General features: G+C 35.8%; 1 protein-coding gene across 3 annotated transcripts in view; it reads left to right on the forward strand.

Moving 5' to 3' along the window:
• Fam172a (family with sequence similarity 172 member A) overlaps positions 1–19988 on the forward strand; it is a 377012-nt gene that overhangs the window by 91484 nt on the left and 265540 nt on the right. For 2 of the 3 annotated variants that reach the window (XM_051182789.1, XM_051182788.1), the window contains exons 4-5: positions 6958–7023; positions 12322–12513. In XM_051182789.1, coding sequence (XP_051038746.1) covers positions 6958–7023; positions 12322–12513 — 258 coding nt within the window. The remainder of the gene's footprint in view (positions 1–6957; positions 7024–12321; positions 12514–19988) is intronic. The other variant, XM_051182790.1, reaches the window with a different exon arrangement.

Consider the following 19988-nt stretch of genomic DNA (forward strand, 5'->3'; position numbering starts at 1 on the left):
ATGGTGGTGGTGGTGGTATTGTGTGTGAATTTCCCCCCAATTTTCTTTTTGCTATTTGGAAAAGTGGGATTATCTACTGCCCATGTAGTTAACTTCCTTGGGTTGGAGTTTTCCTTCCAGAACTTTCTGTATGGCTCATTAGTTGGTATGTATTGTTTAAATCTGGTTTTGTCATGGAATATCTTAGTTTACTCATATGTAGTTTACCTAGCTTTTCTATTTCCAGCATTCCCTCAGACTGTGGTATTTTCTATTTCAGCTTTCAAGCCTTATACTTTTTGAATTGTTTCTTGCAATTTTTGGTTTATCTGTTTTCTCCATTTCTTGAGAAGTTTTTTTGTTTCTTTTCTTCCATTTCTTTAAGGGATTTTGTCATTGCCTCTTTGAGGGTCCCTCCCATTGTGGGGAATTTCATGTGTTTAACTTTTAATAGTTATGAAAATACTATTTTTCCTGCTGTAACACTAAACTGATTTGGTTGAACCATAATTGCTTGGTACTGAAGGTGGAAATTACATTTTGTTGGTATCTTCCCTGCTGCTTTGTGGATGAACATGTTCTCCATCAAGTCATTACTTACATCTGGGTCTCCTACCAATCTGTGTCACCTGTTACAATGTCATTTTTTTTTAAATGCTGTAAGACTTTAAACTGTTACTTCTATAAATAATTGTTACTTTTTATATAAACTGAAGCTTTTATATATACATAACTGAAGATGAGTAAGTATTACTAAATGGGTAATGTCTTAATTACTTTACTCGTGACTGTGGTCATGAAAGTGCTTTAGAGGAGAAAGCTTTAATTTGATTCACAGTACAGGGAATACAGTTCATCACAGCAGGGAAGGTTCGGGGTATAACCATGTCCTGTGTACGGTGTCTGGAGGTTGCCTGCTCACACTGTGGTGACCAGTAAAAATATCAGAGAGATGAATGTGGCCTTATCTGGCCTTGTCGCTTTTTCCCTATTATTATTCAGTCTGGGCCCTCATCTCATGGAATGACACACCTTGTGTTGAGATGTGTCTTCCCTTCTCACTTGGTCATTTGTATGGGGCACCCAGAGGTCAGACTGTAAGATGGGTGTAAACCCAGTGAAGATTGATCTTCCAGATACTTATTTTAATAAATTTTGTGTTAGGAGCAAAACCTATTTTCTGAACTGTCAACTTCACCTATAATATATCTCCATATGAAACTTTATTTTGTTATAGATCTTTGGTCGATTAAATTGATTTCATTTGATGTTGACTTAAATATTTTGAGTTGATTTTAAAGTGCTTCAAAGTTATTGTTCAGTGGTTTAACATTTTTTCCTTATTGTGCCTTATAGCATATTTTATTAACTTGGTTAATCTATTGAGCCAGATTTATGTGATTTTCTTTGATTACAGGAAAGATTGCATTTCATGAACACATTTAAATCTTTTAATATTTTTCGTTTGATTCAACTCATCCACTTTTATATTCAAGGTCAAGATTCTCTTAGCATTTAGAAATCTTCTCTAGGAGATGCATTTGATAGTTGCAATACTGATGTTGGTATTTTATCATTTGTACTAAGGTTATTACTTTCCTAATGAGCCCAATACAATTTTTATTTGTCATAATTAGTAAAATTATGAAATAAAAATTGATATTGCTGTGAATCAATCAAGCCAAATTTGCATTACAGTTTTTCAAACCCAATCTCAAAACAATGTGAAGCACCTTCTTAGAGTCTTCATAGTTGTTTCACTTACTCCCCAACCCCCAATCCTGTCTTAATTTTGATTGAGTAGAGTGATTTATTTCAGTGATGCTATTGGAGTAATAGTATCAGTGTTGGTGTGTACATTCTTTAGATCTGGAATTACAGGAAGTTCTGGACCACCAAGCTTGGGTGCGGAGAACCCAGCTTGTATCCTCTACAAGGGAAGGAAGTGCTGAAACTTCTGGGCCATCTCTCAAACACAATTGTTGCCAAGCTCCTACCTGTTTGATCTGATCAGAATAAGAAATACAAAATATTTTGTTTTACATTCATCTGCTGCTTCTCAAGTAATAGTTTACTTAGATGCAAATGTCCGGCCTTGTTGTTTTCCCCTCTGTATTTGTATTAGAACGTCTCTTTCACTTTTCAGGGTACTTCTACAGGGTTCAGGGTTTTTCATGGACGATTTCATCTTTTTAAGTGTTGTGTGTGTCCCACCTTGTTCCTATTTCTTACGTGGCCTTTGTAGTTAAAAGTCCTCACACACCTCTAGACACCTTTTAGAATTCTGTTTTGGGTTTGTGTACACTATGCAAAGACTATATAGAGCTTTTTTATTTGTTTGTTTGTTTGATTGTGTTTTTTTAAATAACAGTTTGTCTTCTGTTCTCTGAACTCTGTGGATCCATCCTTCCTGTCATAAATTTTTTGAAGTGTTATTCATTATTCCTTCAGGTGGTTTATTTGTTGCTTCTTACATTATCATTTTGCAAATGTTTCTCCTTTTGCTTTTGTCCCACAATTATGTGATATCCCCCTCCCCCCCCCCGTATTTAAAATTAAAAAGTTTCCATTGACAAATCTTTAAGATTGTTTGGTTGTAATCAATTTGCTAAGAGCTCATTAAAGACATTAGTTTCATTTATAGACACTGTTCTACATTTCCTTATTCATGTGTCTTTTCTTACACTACCCATGTCTTCTAGCGTGTTGTCCACTTTTCCTCGACAACTATTAGTGTATTGCTTATAGTTGTTTTTAACTCTCAGCATGATAATTCTAGCATCAGTGTCAAGAATGAGTCAGTTCTCATCCTAGTACTTCTTCAGACTGGATAGTTTGTGTCTGTTTTCTTCTTTTTCTGTTGCCGTGGTTATTGGCTTTTACTGTGCCTGGAAATTTTGTTGATAAAAGTCCAATGTTATGTATCGAGGTGGACAGGTTAATAATGAGAGTTTGCATTTATCTACCTAGGAGGTAGGCAGTTATATTATTTCTTTTTTAAAGTGCTCTGACAAAAACCTTACAAAAATAAGAAAGGGAAGGGTTCCTTTGGCTAGCAGTTTGAAGGCATCTCAGCAAAGGTGTGCACAGACACTGAGAAGCTGTAGTGGTGGTAAGAGCAGTGTGAGACAGGTCACATGGTGTCTTTAATGAGGGAGCACAGGAAGGTGGAAGCTGGCACGCAGCTCATGTTCCGCTTTTATTCAATCTGTGTCATTAGCCTATGGCATGTGCCACCTGTGTTCAGCATATCCCTGGCATTCTAGTGTCAGTTAAAACTTCCTCGACACTCCCTCCCTGACACTTCCAGAGATCTGGTTCCTAGGTGACTCTAAATCTGATCAAGCTCACTGTCAGTACAAATTGTTACAGCACTGCTGTTGACTGCCACTGGGTTGTCTGAGGTGAAGCTTTGGTGTCTTTATCTCCCAGGTTGTCTTTGTGTCCTTTAAGGGATGTGAGTCAGGCACATCTTTACTGTATTCTCAGTGCAGCTCTGCTAAAATGGTTTTCTTTGAAATTATGTCTTAATAAGAATACTTAAAACTTGTTATTTCCCTCCCCTTGGAGAATCAATGAAGACATACATCTAGGTACATGGTGTAGGCCCGTAGGGTTTCTGGAAGTAACCCATGTTTGCCATCCCCACAGTTAGGCCAAATGAGCCCATTCTTAGCTTTTAACTTCAGACAGAGGCTCTAGAAATGAGCCCATTAGAGTTTCAGTGGTGTTTGTGCCCCACAATTGCCACAGTGCAAGGCTTCATCTGAGCTTTTGCTCTCAGCTACCTGTCCTTCTGTCTAGATCTCTGGCAAGCTGTGTCCTATGTTCACAATCTCTATTGGAGCCAAGAAAATTGGTGGCTTTTAGTTTGTTCAGTATTGTTTTTTTTTTTTTTTTCAAGGTCCCATGTAACTAATTTGGTTCTTTATGTACTAGCTGGAAACTAGATATCCTACCATTTCTTATTGGAAAAATACAATTTTAGGATCTGTTTAATCTCTTAATGCTTTTTGCCCACCGTTAATTACAGTTTCAAGGTAATATTTGAACACTGATGACATTCTGACAGTACTTCATCTTTTTTAAAAACTAGTTAATTTCTTTTTTTTAAGCTGCAGACTTGTCTGGAAGACAAGGAGTGCATCCTGAATGCTTCCTTCCAAATCCTGATTCAGCAACTGGAAAAGATGTTTTCAAGCTGGCAGTGTTTCTCTCTGCCCTAAAATGTAGAGAGAATGGGGACAGGAAAACTCCTTTCCCATCTTAAGATATCCTTAATATTCGAAGGAGGTCTAAACCTCATCGCAGTGTCCAGAACTGACTAATATTAACAGATAGGAATGATATCAAACTAGTATGCTAAGTAATTGTACTCCATCATGTCCAGGGGGTATTGTGCTGAGAAACTGTGTCCTTCAGTAGTTCCCATCTGGTCTGTCTCTTGGAAAGGCAACTAGGGTAGAGGACAATACTCTCAACCGAAAGAACTGCCTTAGACATAGATGGTTTCAATCTGTTCTTCCTGTTCTTTCTTCTGTAGGCAGGAAGTAGCTAGCAAAGGAAAGGGGACAATCAAGTTAGGTAGTGTATTAGGGTTTTGTAGACGGTTAGAACTGACAGAATGAATGTGTACATTAAAGTAGGACTTATTGGACTGGCTTATAGGAGATGGTTTCGGTAGTTCAACAATAGCTATCTCACAACAGTGGAACATCAGAGAATCTGGTAGGTGTTCAGTTCTCTATGATGGATGTCTTGGCAGTCTCAATCAGATGCTGGTGGTCTTTAGTCTACATTGTAGTCTTGAAGAAGGAGCATTTAATATTGACTGCAGCAACGGGTTCGACAATTGTGATAGCAATAGTGAGGGGAAGCAGACACAGAGCAGTTTCCCTCTTCCACATCCTTTTATGTGGGCTGTCATAGAGTATGGCCTCTGTTTAAGATGGGCCTTCCTAGCTGGGTGTTGGTGGTGCATGCCTTTAATCCTACCACTCGTTAGGCAGAGGCAGGTGGATCTCTGTGAATTTTAGGCCAGCCTGGTCTACAGATCGAGTTCTAGCATAGGCTCCAAAGCAATACAGAGAAACCTTGTCTTGAACAAACAAACAAACAAATGCCTTCCTGTTCATCTGATGGAGAAAATCCCTCACAGGGGTTTCTAGCAGCTTGGGTTTTAGTTGATTTTACATGGAGTCAAACTGACAACTAAAAATCTCCATCACAGATAGTATTTCTCTTAGTGTATAAATTATTTTATTATGTGGTTTGATATAGTTAAGTTCCAGAGCAGACATTTGTCCTATAACCCAAATATAAGCAAATTTAGAGTATTTGAATTATAATATGAAAATAAGGAATCATTTCTGGTTCTATCATTTATATCAATATAAGGTTTAATTTGTCAAAAACTTAACTTTCTTCTCAAATTATGTCTCAAATACTTGCATACAGATTTAATTTATTTTATTGTCTCTTTATTAAAATTTTCAAGAGTGTCAAACTAGTCATTTTAGATAATCTCATTTAAGTCATTTCTCCTGAAGTGATAGGCCACTGTTAATGTTGCTTCATAAATCTGTACTTACATGTTTTTAGTATCCTTTAGAGACTATATTGTCTCTGTCTTCCAGTGAAATTATAGGGAACATAGCATTAGCTACCATATAAAAGTATAAAGGTATTATTAGACTAGTAACTAGATAATTTAATGTGTTATTGGTTTTGAAATGACTATTACCAGTCATTTTTCACATCTATGAAACTACTTCTGAAACAAAACGAGTGTTTGTACATAAGAGTTTTAAGCTCCTTAAGGAAAGCAAGCTAAAGAATCTATTTTTAGATTACTTGATATGACACCAAAGAAATCCATTATTATATATAAAAAAAACCAACTCATTTTGTTTCACAAAAATTGACATAGGTGAGATATTTTACAGATCTCTTTGGGAGGAGAAACACTTTTAGATGACCATTCAAAGTGCCTAGTAAATATTTGCTCCTATTCCAGGCCTATCTATCCTTGCTTATTGCCTATGAATAACTCATAGTTCTCATATTGCTTCTCTAACAAACTACCATTTGTTTTGTGGCTAGAAGCTATTCAGATTTATTGTCACATAGTTCTGTGGATCAGAAGTCCTGTAGAAGGCAGGAGAATCAGTTTTAGGCTAGAAAGAATCGTTGACTTGCTTTTGTGTTATTGGCCCCATTTAGCCCCTTGCATAGATCACACTGAACTCTCATGTTTGTGTTGGCTGCCAACTACAGGTCCCCAGAGGACATAGCTCTTGGCCTGTGCTCTTCTTAACTTTCAAACCCAGCGAAGCTGCTGAGTCCTTCCTACCTGGCATCTCTGCAACACATCATACTTCTATAGCTTTCTAATTTTAAGAATATAAATGATTTGATTTGACCCACCTTGTTAATCCCAGTAAATCTTTTCCCAAAGGTCCTTACCAATTGTATGTGCAGGTCTATACAAATGTTGAGGAGTTGGGTTGTAGACATCTTTAGGAGACCATGTTTTTTGATTCTCACAAACATTGTATTGACTGCACTTGTCTTGGCTGGATTGGTTTTCCTTTTCTGCTTGTAATACTTGTCACACACTTTTCTTTCTTGCTAAAATGGGTGTGGAGATTCCAATACCTTGAGAAATTACATGAGATATAATATTTATGGAGAAATTGTAGGAGGAACATTTTCTAAAAAACACCTAAAAGCTTCACAATATTCATTTCTAACAAAGTCTTCTGTGAATGTAAAACTCATTCTAACCCTTAGTAGCCATCCACACAACAGCAGAAGGTAACATTACACTGGCTAGGAAGAGTTTGCATGATGCTAAAACATTGGAAGGAGAAATTCAAGAAATAATTACTTGGAATAACTTTCAAGAATTTATCAAAACAAATCTATCTTGATAATGGATGATATTGGATATTAACATTTTATTTCTTTTTTCCTTAGATCATCACAAAATATGTTTATGAGCTCCTGGAAAAGGACTGCCACTTGAAAAAAATCTTTATTCCAGTAAGTCCAATTTTCAAAACTGTTTATTTCAAATGAACTGCTTTTGTCCATGTAAAATGGCTTTTAGTTCAGGGGAAATTTTTTCTTGTGGGTTGAAGGTGCTGCGGTGTGGATGCTGGCACCTCACTGTTTGTAGGTGACTATGTTCATCAGCACTAGTTGTTAACAGTGATTAATGCTCTCAGTGTAAATGATGAACAAGGATTTCTGCTCTGTTCTTAACATAGTGGCAGAGAGGCTTATCTTTTACCTTCTCTGAATTCACTGGAATGTTTCTATTTGCTTTGTATAAATCAGTGTGCATCACATTCTAATAGGCATTTATTGACTAAGTATCTTTTGATTCTGTGAAACTGTTTTTCACTTAATTTCATATTTAATTTTATATTTTAATGAGTATCTTGGCTACATATATGTTTATGTACCACCTGCATGCCTGGTGCCCACATAGGCCAGAAGAGGGCGTCAGATCCCCTGGGCCTGGAGCTAAACAAGGCTGTGACTGTGTGTAGGGATTGAACCTGGCCATCTGGAGCAGCAGCCAGAACTGCTCTTAACCACTGAGCCATCTCTTCACTCCTTATTTCTATACAAAATACTTGGTTTTCTCTACATTCCCAAAGTCATTCCTGGCTTTTTGTTTGCTTCCTTTTGTTTTGGATTTTTTGAGTCAGGGTTTCTCTGTTTAGCATTGTAGACCAGGCTGGCCTCAAACTCAGAGATCTGCTGGGATTAAAGGTGTGCACCACCACCACCTGCCTCCTGATATTTTCTTTTTTAATTCCACTTGTTTCTTCTTTATCAGAAGACTAGGACATTTTGTACTTTTTTCTTTTGGAATTTGAACATTTTAAATTGGGTGGTGGTGGCTCACCCCCTTTAATCTCAGCACACAGGAGTCAGAGGCAGGTAGATATTGTGTGTTCAAGACCAGCCTGGTCTAGAGAGCCAGGCCTACACAAAGAAACACTATCTTGAAAAAAATTGGGATTTATTCTTAGACTCAAATTCCAAACAGAACTTCTATCATTTTTATGAGTTCATAATCTAAACATTGCTCTCATCCCCTTCTCCCCTCCAACCATTCCAATATACACAGAGCCTTCTTTCCTTTGAGTTTATGGCTCTCTCTCTCTTTTTTTTTTTCGAATTGTTATTGTACGTGTATATGTAATTTTAATTTACATCATGAGTGCTAACTAAGCTTTTAAAATGAAGAAGCAGTAATCTATGAAAAATGATGGTTGGAATAGATCAGATACTTTTTGCTATCCCTGACAATTCTTCTTTTTTGGTTTTTTTTGAGACAGGGTTTCTCTGTGGCTTTGGGGCTTTGGAAGCTGTCCTGGAACTAGCTCTTGTAGACCAGACTGGCCTCAAACTCACAGAGATCTTCCTGCCTCTGCCTCCCCAGTGCTGGGATTAAAGGTGTATGCCACCACCACCTGGCCAACTCTTATTTTATGATTTAAAAGTTCAGATGACAATGAAATTGACTTACCTAATATATAAAACTTTGCATATAGATACCGTCTGTGAGCTTTTTAAATATCTTGCGTCATGTAATTCAGGAGTGTGAATCTATCTTTAACTCTTTGGATTCTCACTGTTGATTGCATAATTACAATAAAAACTATTTTTCATTCATTGATTCCCTCAGCTTAGTAAGTGCTTATTGAAGTCTTAAGTTGTAGATCCTGTCAGTACTTGTAATAATAAGAACATTGCATGCCATCTCTTGTTCTAGTTTGGAACAGAGCTTCTTTCAGGAAAAACCAGAAGCCTAAATTTTAGCATCTTTTTGACACTTAGTATGGCTGTCCTAGGGGAAGTCAGAATTCCTGGCTTCAGGCTTACTGTCTTATTCTGTAAAAACTATACATTGAAGCTGGATATCATGGCACTTGCATTTAATCCTAGGACTTAATTGAGTAGATGCCCACACCTCAGCATGCTGGAGCAGGAGTGTTCCCTGAGGATCCAGATAGGATCTGTCAGGCAGCTGTCCTGCATAGAGCCCAGCTCTGGCTCTGGGAACCTGGCCCTCTTTGTGCAGACATATAGATGCAAGCAGATCTATGTGAGTTCAAGGACAGCCTGGCAGTCATATTGAGTTCCAGGCTTCCTGGGGCTACATGGTAAGCCTCAAAGTAACCAAGCAAATAACCTGTATCAATTTGTTCTTCGTTAAAGAAAAAAAAAAAAAAAAAAAGATTATCACTTGATTCAGTTTCTGAAGGGCATTAGAAACATTTAAAGAGTTTTAATTTAATCTATTGATCCCATTTGCATTTTTGTCCTTTGACGGTGTTTGTCTGAGGGTATAAATATTTAGAAGGTAGTATACAGCCATGTCAGTATAGCTACACAACAACTGTAAGGCTTAAAACCTTCTCAGCATCTGGATCTATAAATTACCAGGCTTGAATTTCCTCCTGTGGAGGAGACCTCAGATCCAATCATAGGCTATTGCACCAGTGAGCACATCTTTCCTAGAAGGTTAGCACCACAGTACATAGGGCTCATATCTGGTTAAAATGGTTAATGCTATTTCCTCTCCAGGGGCTTGCACAGTGGTGCCTTTCAGGATTCTGAGACCTAGCCAGTAGGAGGAAGCTCCCAGTTCATTTCTTCCTTGGTTTTCTGTATTTTGTAATGAGTGCTGTGCCATGTCTTCAGCAATCGGGCATTATTAATTAGTTCTTATGGATAATCAAGAGGAATAAATGGCAGAAGCCTGTCTTGTTCTTAGGGCCTCAAAGGGATTCCCTGAGCAATAAATCATAAGGAAATATTTCATTCTGCAACTGTCACTGTGTATTAACCCCAGGTTTTTATGAACAACATTATCTGACCATGCACAGAGCATCACCCCCTACTTCTTTAAAAAAATACTATAAGCTTTTATGCACTAATTAAAACTTGTTTCCATATACCTTTCACTTTATTTAACTTTGTCTCCCTATCCCATCATCTCTTCCATCTTCCAGCCCATCTCTCTTAAACATTTCCACCCCTGGGATTTTCCCTCTCTGTTTTTTTTTTTTTTTTTTTTTTTTTTCTTATTATTTCTGCTACCTCTCCTCCCTTGAGGAGTCCCCCTTCTTCGTGGTCCCTTAGTTTTCTTACTTCTGCAGGTGCTCCACGTTAAACACATGAATCTAAAGATGCAGTGCTAGGGCCTCCATATGAGAGGCATGTGGCATTTGTCCTTCTGTGCCTGTGTCATCTGACTCAGCACTTATTTTTCCAGTTTTATTCATTTACCTAAAAATTTTATTTTTCTTTGCAGCTGAATAAAATTTCATTGTGTATACATACCATATTTTAATTATTCATCTATCAAGGATAGACATGTAGGCTGATTCTATTTCCTAGCTATTGTGAATAGGACAGCACTAAGCATGTTGAGCAGATATCTCTATAGTAGGATATAGAATCCTTTGGATTGTATGCCAAGGACTATTATTATAGTTTGGTCATATGGTAGTTCAATTTCTAGTCTTTTTGTGGCTATACCAGTTTGAATTCCAACTGCCAGTGAGTGTTCTTGACTACATCCTTTATGATATTTGTTGAAATTTGCTTTCTTAAGAACAGCCATTTTCACTGGCATTAGATAGAATCGACAGTGGTTTTAATTTGCATATCCTCAATGCAAACAAATTTAAAAATATTAGCCATTTTAATGTCTTATTTGAGAATTTATTATTTCAGATCTGTAGCCCATTTTAATATTTGATTTTTATGTTTAGATTTTCTTTAATTTTTTGTGTATTTTAGATATTAATGCTTTGACTTATTTAAATTCTTTGCATCTAAATGACATCACTTCCAATATTAACATTCCTTTTTTCAAAAACTTGTTCTTTATTTACTGAGTACCTATAAGATGCTAGGTCCTGTTCTAGACAGAGAATGTAGTTGAATACAAATTACAAATGTTACTTCTTCTTAGATTACATTGTAATGTAGAGAGCAGAGGATGAATGAATATACACACATGGACACACTTGTATGCATGAATGAATATGCATCTATCTGTATCTATCTATCTATCTATCTATCTATCTATCTATCTATCTATCTATCTATGAATGAATATACTGTGTTTGATTGCCACATATACTATGAAGGAGAATAAGAGTAAAAGGAAGTAGAGAATCTGTAGTGAAATGTTTGAGATATTAATTGTAGATATGGAAGGCTTTACTGAGTAGTAGTGACTATTCTTAATCTCAACCCAATCTGTTCCTACTAATCTAGTGTCTGTTTGTTTATACAAGTAGCAGAATCAGATGATGAGGCCAGTGTTGTTTGAAAAGTAGAGAAGGTTTATTTTTGTTTCTATTTCTGTACACTCTGAATGACAGGGAAAATTTAGATTTAATTCCAGAGCATTTTGTGGAGTTGTTTGTGTGTGTTGTTCTAACTTTGGTAATTGTGTGAACTGATGTTGTTGCTGGGGTGAAGAGCTGGTGTAGTATGCAGCACATAGACTAATCCTTTGTATGTGTGGTTGTGGGTGGAGGACACAGTACTAGTTTTCAGTTCTGGTTTTAACCTGGTTGTGTCTGGCTTTCATTCCAAGTACTGGAAATTACTGATGTAGAATAGTATAAAACTTCCTGTCTCTGTAACTGGCTTTTCTTAATATCTCTTAAATCTAGCTGAGCATCTGTTTATTACTAATCCATAAATAACTGATACATAGACCAGCTGTCAAAATGCACAGGATACTGTTTTGTGTACCCAAGTTTGCAATCTGAATGTTTACAGTGTTTTGGCTAATGTATTTAAGTAGCTACAAATTCCAGTTTGAATTTTCAATTTTATATTATGTAGGTGCAATATACTGCAGTTATAGAATTAGAGATAACATGCAGTATAAGCTTGTAACCTAAGTTTATCTAGATGCAGTTGCTTTATTTATTGATTATGACTACTACAGTGGATTGTAAATGCGGGTGAGAAAAAGTTGGATAATATCTGAACTAAAGGAAGCTTTTTAAAATTATCTATTTCAATTTAAGGTGGTAATATAATACTAAATAAATGATAAAATGTAACAATTTATATTTTAATTATTCTTTTTTGTGTATATTTATATTTAAATTACTGTCATATTGCTTGTGCACTGAATATATGATTGCTAGATCTTTCTTCTATTTTGAGGTTCTTCTTAATAATTCTGTAATAAACATTCAATAATTTGTAGTAGTCATTAGTTGTTTTCTCATTGTGTGCTTGTTTGATCAAGAAACATTTTATTTATTATTTAATTTTTTTTGATTACAGGTAGATGCCACTGAAAGTGAACCAAAGAGTTTTATCTTTATGAGTGAGGATGCTTTGACAAATCCACAGAAACTCATGGTTTTAATTCATGGTAGTGGTGTTGTCAGGGCAGGTCAGTGGGCTAGAAGGCTTATTATTAATGAAGATCTGGACAGTGGCACACAGATCCCTTTTATTAAGAGAGCTGTGGATGTAAGTGAAACTTCCTTTGTTCTGGGGGCATTTATAGTTCTGTTTTATTGCATACTGTAATTTTATCATGTCTTTGCAAGAAGTATATTCAAAGTATAATCTTATGATTATGTCATTATTTGCCTTATTTGTATGATGATTATTGTTTTTGCAGCAATGAGGGAAAACATAGGAATATTGAGCATTAAAGGTTTAAATGTCTTTGAAATAAGTGCTTTCTCAGCTTTCTTTGTTTAACTATTGTATCATATTGTCGTCAATAATGAAAATACTGACGAAAAAAAGAAAATACAATTACACTTGGAAAGCTTTGCTTTCCTCCTTTAATGAGGGTAGAAATGAAAGGAAATTTACTGATTATGGATAATCTTTTTAGTGAGGAAAACTAGTATAAGTAAATGTTTTGGCACTGAAAAAGTAGTTTGATGCTGACAAATATGTTTTAAGGTTAAAACAAACATAAAATGTCAAAATGTAATATTTCAGAAATAATTTTTCTATCCTGGTGTTCTAATGTTCAACTGTTGTTTTAATGTCTCTTTCTTAAGTTACATAGTGAACAGCCAATTATCACAAGGTATGAATTTGTTTCACATTGAATGAGCAATATTCCTCAGAAAATGTGACATTTTATATAAAGTATAAAAAAGTGGCATCTGGTATAAAGCATTTAATGTAGAAAAGGTATATTGAAATATGCATCATGTATCCATTTTATTTCTAAAAATGGCAGCACATTTTATTTATTTATTTATTTACTTATTTATTTATTTATTTATTTATTTGACACAGGGTTTCTCTGTAGTGCTTTGGAGCCTGTCCTATAACTAGCTCTATAGACCAGGCTGGCCTCGAAATCACAGAGATCCACCTGCCTCTACCTTCTGAGTGCCAGGATTAAAGGCGTGAGTCATCAATGCCTGGCTGACAGTACATTTTATAATTAAAATTGGAAATACATTTTAGATACACAACTATAAAATCAAACAATAAATATTTGAATGTGTTCAGTTTTCTATTGCCACCCAATAGCATAGTAACAGTTAAGCCAACTCCTAGAGAATACTTTTGTTCTAGATTGCACAAATCCTTAAAAAGCTGCAAAATTGGCTGTCTTAATTGTTTATTCACTTGTCACAAATGTGCCAAGCAAAGAAATATGTAACTTATAATTGGTTACTAACTTTAGTTGTAATTTTTGAAAAATTGAAGTAACTGATTATTCAGTTAAAAAAATCAGGTAATTAAATATTCATGTAATAAATTGAAGTTTCAACTAAAACACCCAGGAATTATTGTTTTTTAAACTGTCTCTTATTTTGTTAAAGGTGGTGAACTCTCTGTTGAATGCTTTCATTTGGAGAGAACATTATAAATAAAATGTGTGTACAACCTAATAAGTACTTTATTTTTTTATTTTACTTTTTATTACTATTTTTATTATTTTATTTTTATTTTACATATCTATCCCAGTTCCCCCTCCCTTCCTCCCTCTTTCCATCTCTTCCACCCTCACATGCATCATGACCACCCTCCCCTCTCACCACCCCCTACTCCACATGTAGGGTGATACCCTCCATGAGGGGTCATCTAAATCTATCAAGTCTTTTGGAGTAGGGACTAGGATGTCTCTCCTGTCTCTAGGTTAAGGGAGTATCCCTCCATGGGGGAAGTGTCCACAAGGTCCTTTTGTGCACCAGGAATACATCCTGGTTCCACTGTATGAGGACCCTTAGACTGCTTAGGCCTTCTAGCTGAGATATGTGTTCACGGGGCCTGAGTCAGTCCCATGCTGGATTCCCAGCTATCAGTGTGGGGGCCCATTAGCTCCTCCTTGTTCAGGTAAGCTGGTTGAGCACTGGGACAGAGGGTGTAACCTCAATAAGTACTTTATAATAGAAGTAAAGAAATCAGGAGCTTTCCAGTGAGTGTTTATCACCCTGCTCTAGGTGGCCTGCTTTTCTTGTTGTAGAACACTTGTTGATCTGGTTTTCAGGTAAAAGCAAATGTCTGAAGTCACGAGCCAGGTGGTGGTGATCCACACCTTTAATTACAGCTTTTGGGAGGCAGAAGCAGGTAGAGTTCTGTGAATTAAAGCGTAGCCTGTTCTACTGAGAAAGTTCCAGGACAGCATGAACAACACAGAGAAACCCTGTCTCAGGGGTGGGAGTTGGGGGAAGTTAGTCTCTGTTTGAATAGACCATTGATTTGTGCAGTGTTTTTGAATGACATTTGGATAGTGAGTTAATTTTTTCCCTTTTAAGTGGTAACTGTTTTAAGTATAACAATATTCTGCTTTTATTCTCTACTTTTCTCAACCATAATAAGTCATTATTCTTTGAAAAGAAGCAACTGATTTCTAATTATGTAGCATGTGTAAGTTCTAGTTTTAGCTGGTTACATTCACTTTATTTTTAAATGTGAAATTTATCGTGTGAATTTCTAAAAATATATATCACTTTCAAGTCCAGGTAAAGTGACTTTTATTACTATTTGGCTTCACTTGTATGACTGCTCTGGGGATAGGGAGGGATGTATGGGACTAGAGAAGCAGGAACAGGAAGACATAGGAGAAGGAAGGAGCAGCCCCATTCTTAGCTTTTGAACATGGTAGTTCTGCTTTTATTTTTGTTATGTACTGACATTTCACTTGAAGAAAGGTTTTCATAGTGTAGAAAAGGTTAACTGTGGTTATTTGGGTTTTCATGTCCTGTCAGTTTTTATACTGTCATGGAAGTTAATTTTAATATTTTACATGGAAGGTATTCTCATCTCTATGCAGTGTTTCTTCTCACTAGATTATTTATATATGATGGGAATTTCTAAATGCGGTCCATATCAATAATCATCTCTAGCGGGGAAGACATATCTAAGTGGAGCATTTTATGAAAAATAATATGTTTTTTAATATATGGCTCCACTATGGTTAAAGGGGGAGTGTGAGTGTGAGTTTGGTAACCTCCAATTTCTCCAGAATTTCCTGGACTCTATATATAAATGGTCAGAAAATGATACACATTCCATCCCTTGCATTTAGAACTTTACTATAAATTATATATTAAAATTTTGTTAGAGAGAAATGGTGACTATCAAATAACTTTCTGTAAGTACTTATGAAGTTTCCAGGGTTGATGTTTTTAATGTTAATGTTTATAGTCTTTATTATATAACTCATGACTCAGCTAAGAAAGGTTATATATAAATACATCAGTGATTCAATGTCTGTATAATTTGAGAATTACTGAGTTTGTTGTTCTTTGATCCATCTCTTTTAGGCATTTCTGTTTGTATGTGTAAAGGGGACAAGTAAAGTAGATGGTATGTAAATTATTTAAATACTAATAGACTTAAAAACAAATGCAGTCTAAGGAGATACCTCACTGACTTCCTTCTTGTCCCAGCTTTGGCTAATTGAGGTATACTGTTGAAGAGAGCTGGGTGTGGAGCTCTCCAGAGGCTGAGATGGGGAAATACGAGTTCAAGACTAGCCTGAACTGCACAGTGAGATCTAGTTTCAAATTAACCAAAACAAAGCAAATAGTATTACTATTGTCCGGGGGAGGGCAGCTTCCATCAACATAGGGCTTTGAAAGGAATCCACAGAGTCAGTGTAAGCTAGACTTTTCTGAGGGAGGTTTAGGGAAATAGCATGCACTCTCTTGATGGCTTCCTTCTGGATTCTCTGTTCTCATATGTTCTATGTTTTTTCTTTCTTTCTTCTGTATACTTTTTTTCTAAAGCTTATATATCCCAACTGAGTTTTTCAGGCTATAGGAATTAAAATGTGGTTACATTCTGTTTTTCAAGTGGATGATTATAATGAGTACAAATGGGGGGGCATGGTTTCCATATCCCTTACATGATTAAACATTTTATATTCTACAGAAGTCACATATGTTCATACCCCACCAACTTGTTATAGATTAACTGTTTGGGCAAGCAAGCTATTCTTGTAAGGTCTTTTACTGGCAGGCTACATTTTACAGACTCTTCCATGAAGCAGGAACCCTGTAGTAATGTCCATCTTGTATCTTTCCTGTGGGTCCTGCATGTCCACTTTATACAGTATTAAGTCAAATAGTTCAAACAAGGGCAGTATTTTGTCCAAATGGCTAGTCTTGCCATATCGGAAGAAAACTCCATAATGAGTTTCTTCCATGTCCTTCTTCCTTTCTGAGGCAGGTGGTTTTTCCAGGAGCAGTTGTGCCTCACTGATTTAAAAAAAAAAAAAAAAAAGAAGGAGGAGGAGGAGGAGGAAGAAACCACTAAACCATTTTAAATGTGATATTCTGTAGGTCTTTGAAAAGTTTGAAGAATATTTATCAATCTCAAATATGTCTCTAGATATCCAGAAAACCTAACTTAAGTTTTGAGTACCATAGGTAACTGTCTGTAATCTGTACTAAATTATACATTACATTTTTAAATGAGCTATATAAACACAATACCTAAACAAGAGGAGAAATATACATATCACAAAATTGACCTTAAAATGTATCAATAAATGAAAATCCATTCCAAAACAAAGTATTTATATCTATTCCATAATCCCCCTTTTACCTTTGAGATTCGTTGTGGTCATTAACCATTTATAACCAACCCCATTTAAATTAAAACAAGTATTTATAGACAATAATTGGGAATTTGCACTCCGTTCTTTCCAAACTGCTTTCTGCTGGTAAGGGGTGCTCTCTCGGGGATCCTAAGAAGATGTAGAAATCCTAGTTGTAGTGGTCTGTAAGGCTGCCTTGTCCAAGCTGTTTTGAATGTTGGATCACCTGGGATATTGCTTCAGGGAGTCTTGCTTGATCAAACCATGTTAGTCTGGAAGTAATCCACAGCTTCTCATTTTCTGTGTAAACAAAAATAGAAATTCTCTTCCCCAGTAACCTGTCCTTAGACTTAAATTTTGGAATTAAAGCAGTTTTAAAATATGTAAATTTAATTAATCCAGCAACATTTCTTTTAACAGTTGCTATTTCCTCAGCAGTCAAACAATACAAAGACAACAAACACAATAGCATACAACTTCTGAAATTCTGTCTTCTATGTCTTATACTTTGTTGTCTAACCTCTGAAGTTTTTTGTTTGACTTTAAAGATTCCATTTCTCTGTTTAGATTTTCTTCAATGATTCCTTCTCTTTGCTAAATTCTCCTCCTCCCCCAAATCCTTTCAGATCCTCATCCCCTTCACTGACCTAACTTGCAGTTCTTTTTTAAGAAAACAAACAAACAAAAACTCAATACAGCCAAAATCAAAAACAAGACCAATGTAAAACCACACCTCAAAAATAAAACAAAAAAATGAAAACAGAACATCAACTATAGAGTCCAATTATATGTTGGTCAACTACACCTGAACTTGTAGTTGTCCTTATAGGACAGGTTTAAGATGGAATCTCAAAGTGGTTTTGATTTGCATTTCTCTGGTGTCTAAGGATGTTGAACATTTCTTTGAGTGTTTCTCAGCCATGTGAGATTCTTCTATTGAGAATTCTCTGCTTAGATTTGTGTCCCATTTTTTAAAATTGAGATATTTTTCTTCTTGATAGGTAGCTTCTTGTGTTCTCTACATATTTTGGATATTAGCCCTCTATCAGGTGTGTCTTGTAGCTCCCACTTAGTCTAAATGACACTATCCTTTGTTGTGTGAGCTTTTCAGTTTGACGTCCCATTTATTAATTGTTGATCTTAGTGCCTGTATTAATGGTGTTCTGTTTAGAAAGTCTTTTCATGTGCCAATATGTTCAAGGCTATTCCTTCCTTTTTCTTCTAATCTATTATTGTGTGCATGTGTGCGTGTGTGTGCATGTGTGTTTTTAAGTAGTGTTTTTTTTTTTGTCTAATTGCCAACTCTTATATTACTGAATTTTAATGATTGACTTTCATGAACCCACATGATGTAGTTTGAGCACACCACTGTTTTCATCAAACATAGGATCTTTATTCATATAGCAAAAACCTAAAACTTTCTCTGTTCTTATCACCTGCAATATTATTTTCTAAGTATTTTATATTTAGTTCTAGTTATTAATTCTAATTTTATTTACCTAATATAATACTGCAGTGAAATGAGCAAACTTACACAACTACTTAAAATATTCTAGGTAAATCACTCAAATTACCTTTCAAGCTAAAACAGCCAATCACAAATAGTGTGGCTAATTTCACTTATGTAAAGTTCAAAAATGAGCAAAATTCATACACAGTATTAGAAATGATGATGGAATGAATACTTAATGAAGTGAATTCCTGAAGTGATCATCAGAGGCTATTTTTTCAAAAATATTCCTACTGACTCTCTGAGAATTCCATACAATGTATTTTGATGATCCTCCATTGCTCCCCTTAATTACTTTCGGATTCATTACTTCAAGGAGAAGGAATATCATTCTTTTATTTTCGTAATAATTTATTGAGTCCAGTTTGTGCTAGCCACATATTCCTGGTTGACCAACCATGGGTCATACCCTTAAAGAAAACCAACTCACCTGGTAGCTATCAGTTGTCAATATCTGCTCATTTAAAACTGGAAGTTCATGACCACTTTCCCTTTATATGCAGGAATTTTGTCTAGCTTGATCTTGTGCAGATCTTATGCAAGCTGTCACAACTGTGAATTTAAATATACAAGTGCCTTGCTGTATCCATGAAACACTACTTTGATACAGTCATTTAGTGCTTTGGCTCTATCTCCTCTTCCATGATGATCCCTAAGTTAAGAAGCACAATGGAAGATAAGATGTCTTGTTTAGGGCTGAACACTCTACAGTATCTTATTTACTACTTGATAAGTAGTTGTGGGTCTTTGCATAAGTCATGTACTGCAAAAAGACCTTCTGAGATGAGAGTTGAGAAATGCATTTATTAGGTATTAGGAGTTGGTTTAATACTATGGCCATTTAGCAGAATAGCAGTAGTATGATATGTGGTCTTTCTAATCACAGCTTCTTAGTACTCATAACCATATGCGTTTTATCTTGTGGAGCAAGACTTACATCCAATAAGAAAAAGTGTTTGGTTATTCCTATAATATTTGTGCCACTATTCAGGCAGTCCTTGCTGAGACAGTCATTAATGTAGCTCAGAGGGTCCACAGCTGGATAAAATTGATGTTTACTTTCCTTCTTCCATTGTGTCTGTAGCACCTTCTAGCACGATGAAAGGTGGCTATAGGGTTAAACTTCCACATTGGTATCAACTCTATTTCTCCATGTTATATAACTTGAGTAAATATTGTATTCAGCAGTAAAGTCTTATCATTCACATTCTGGAGAATTGCCAAGAGCAATAGCCATGTCCTGTAATTTAGGGTGGTGGTGGTCTATAGGATCTCATTGACCAGCAACTCAAGAAGTAATTACTAATTTCTGGCATTGGGCTTTTGATTTGATAGTCTTTGGTGTCTAGAAGGGGTATCATTCCTCAGTTAACTCTAGCACTCTGTGTGTGTATAAAGACCATGGGGGAAGCA

Source organism: Phodopus roborovskii, unplaced genomic scaffold (assembly GCF_943737965.1).
Source record: "Phodopus roborovskii unplaced genomic scaffold, PHOROB, whole genome shotgun sequence".
Lineage (NCBI taxonomy): Eukaryota > Metazoa > Chordata > Mammalia > Rodentia > Cricetidae > Phodopus > Phodopus roborovskii.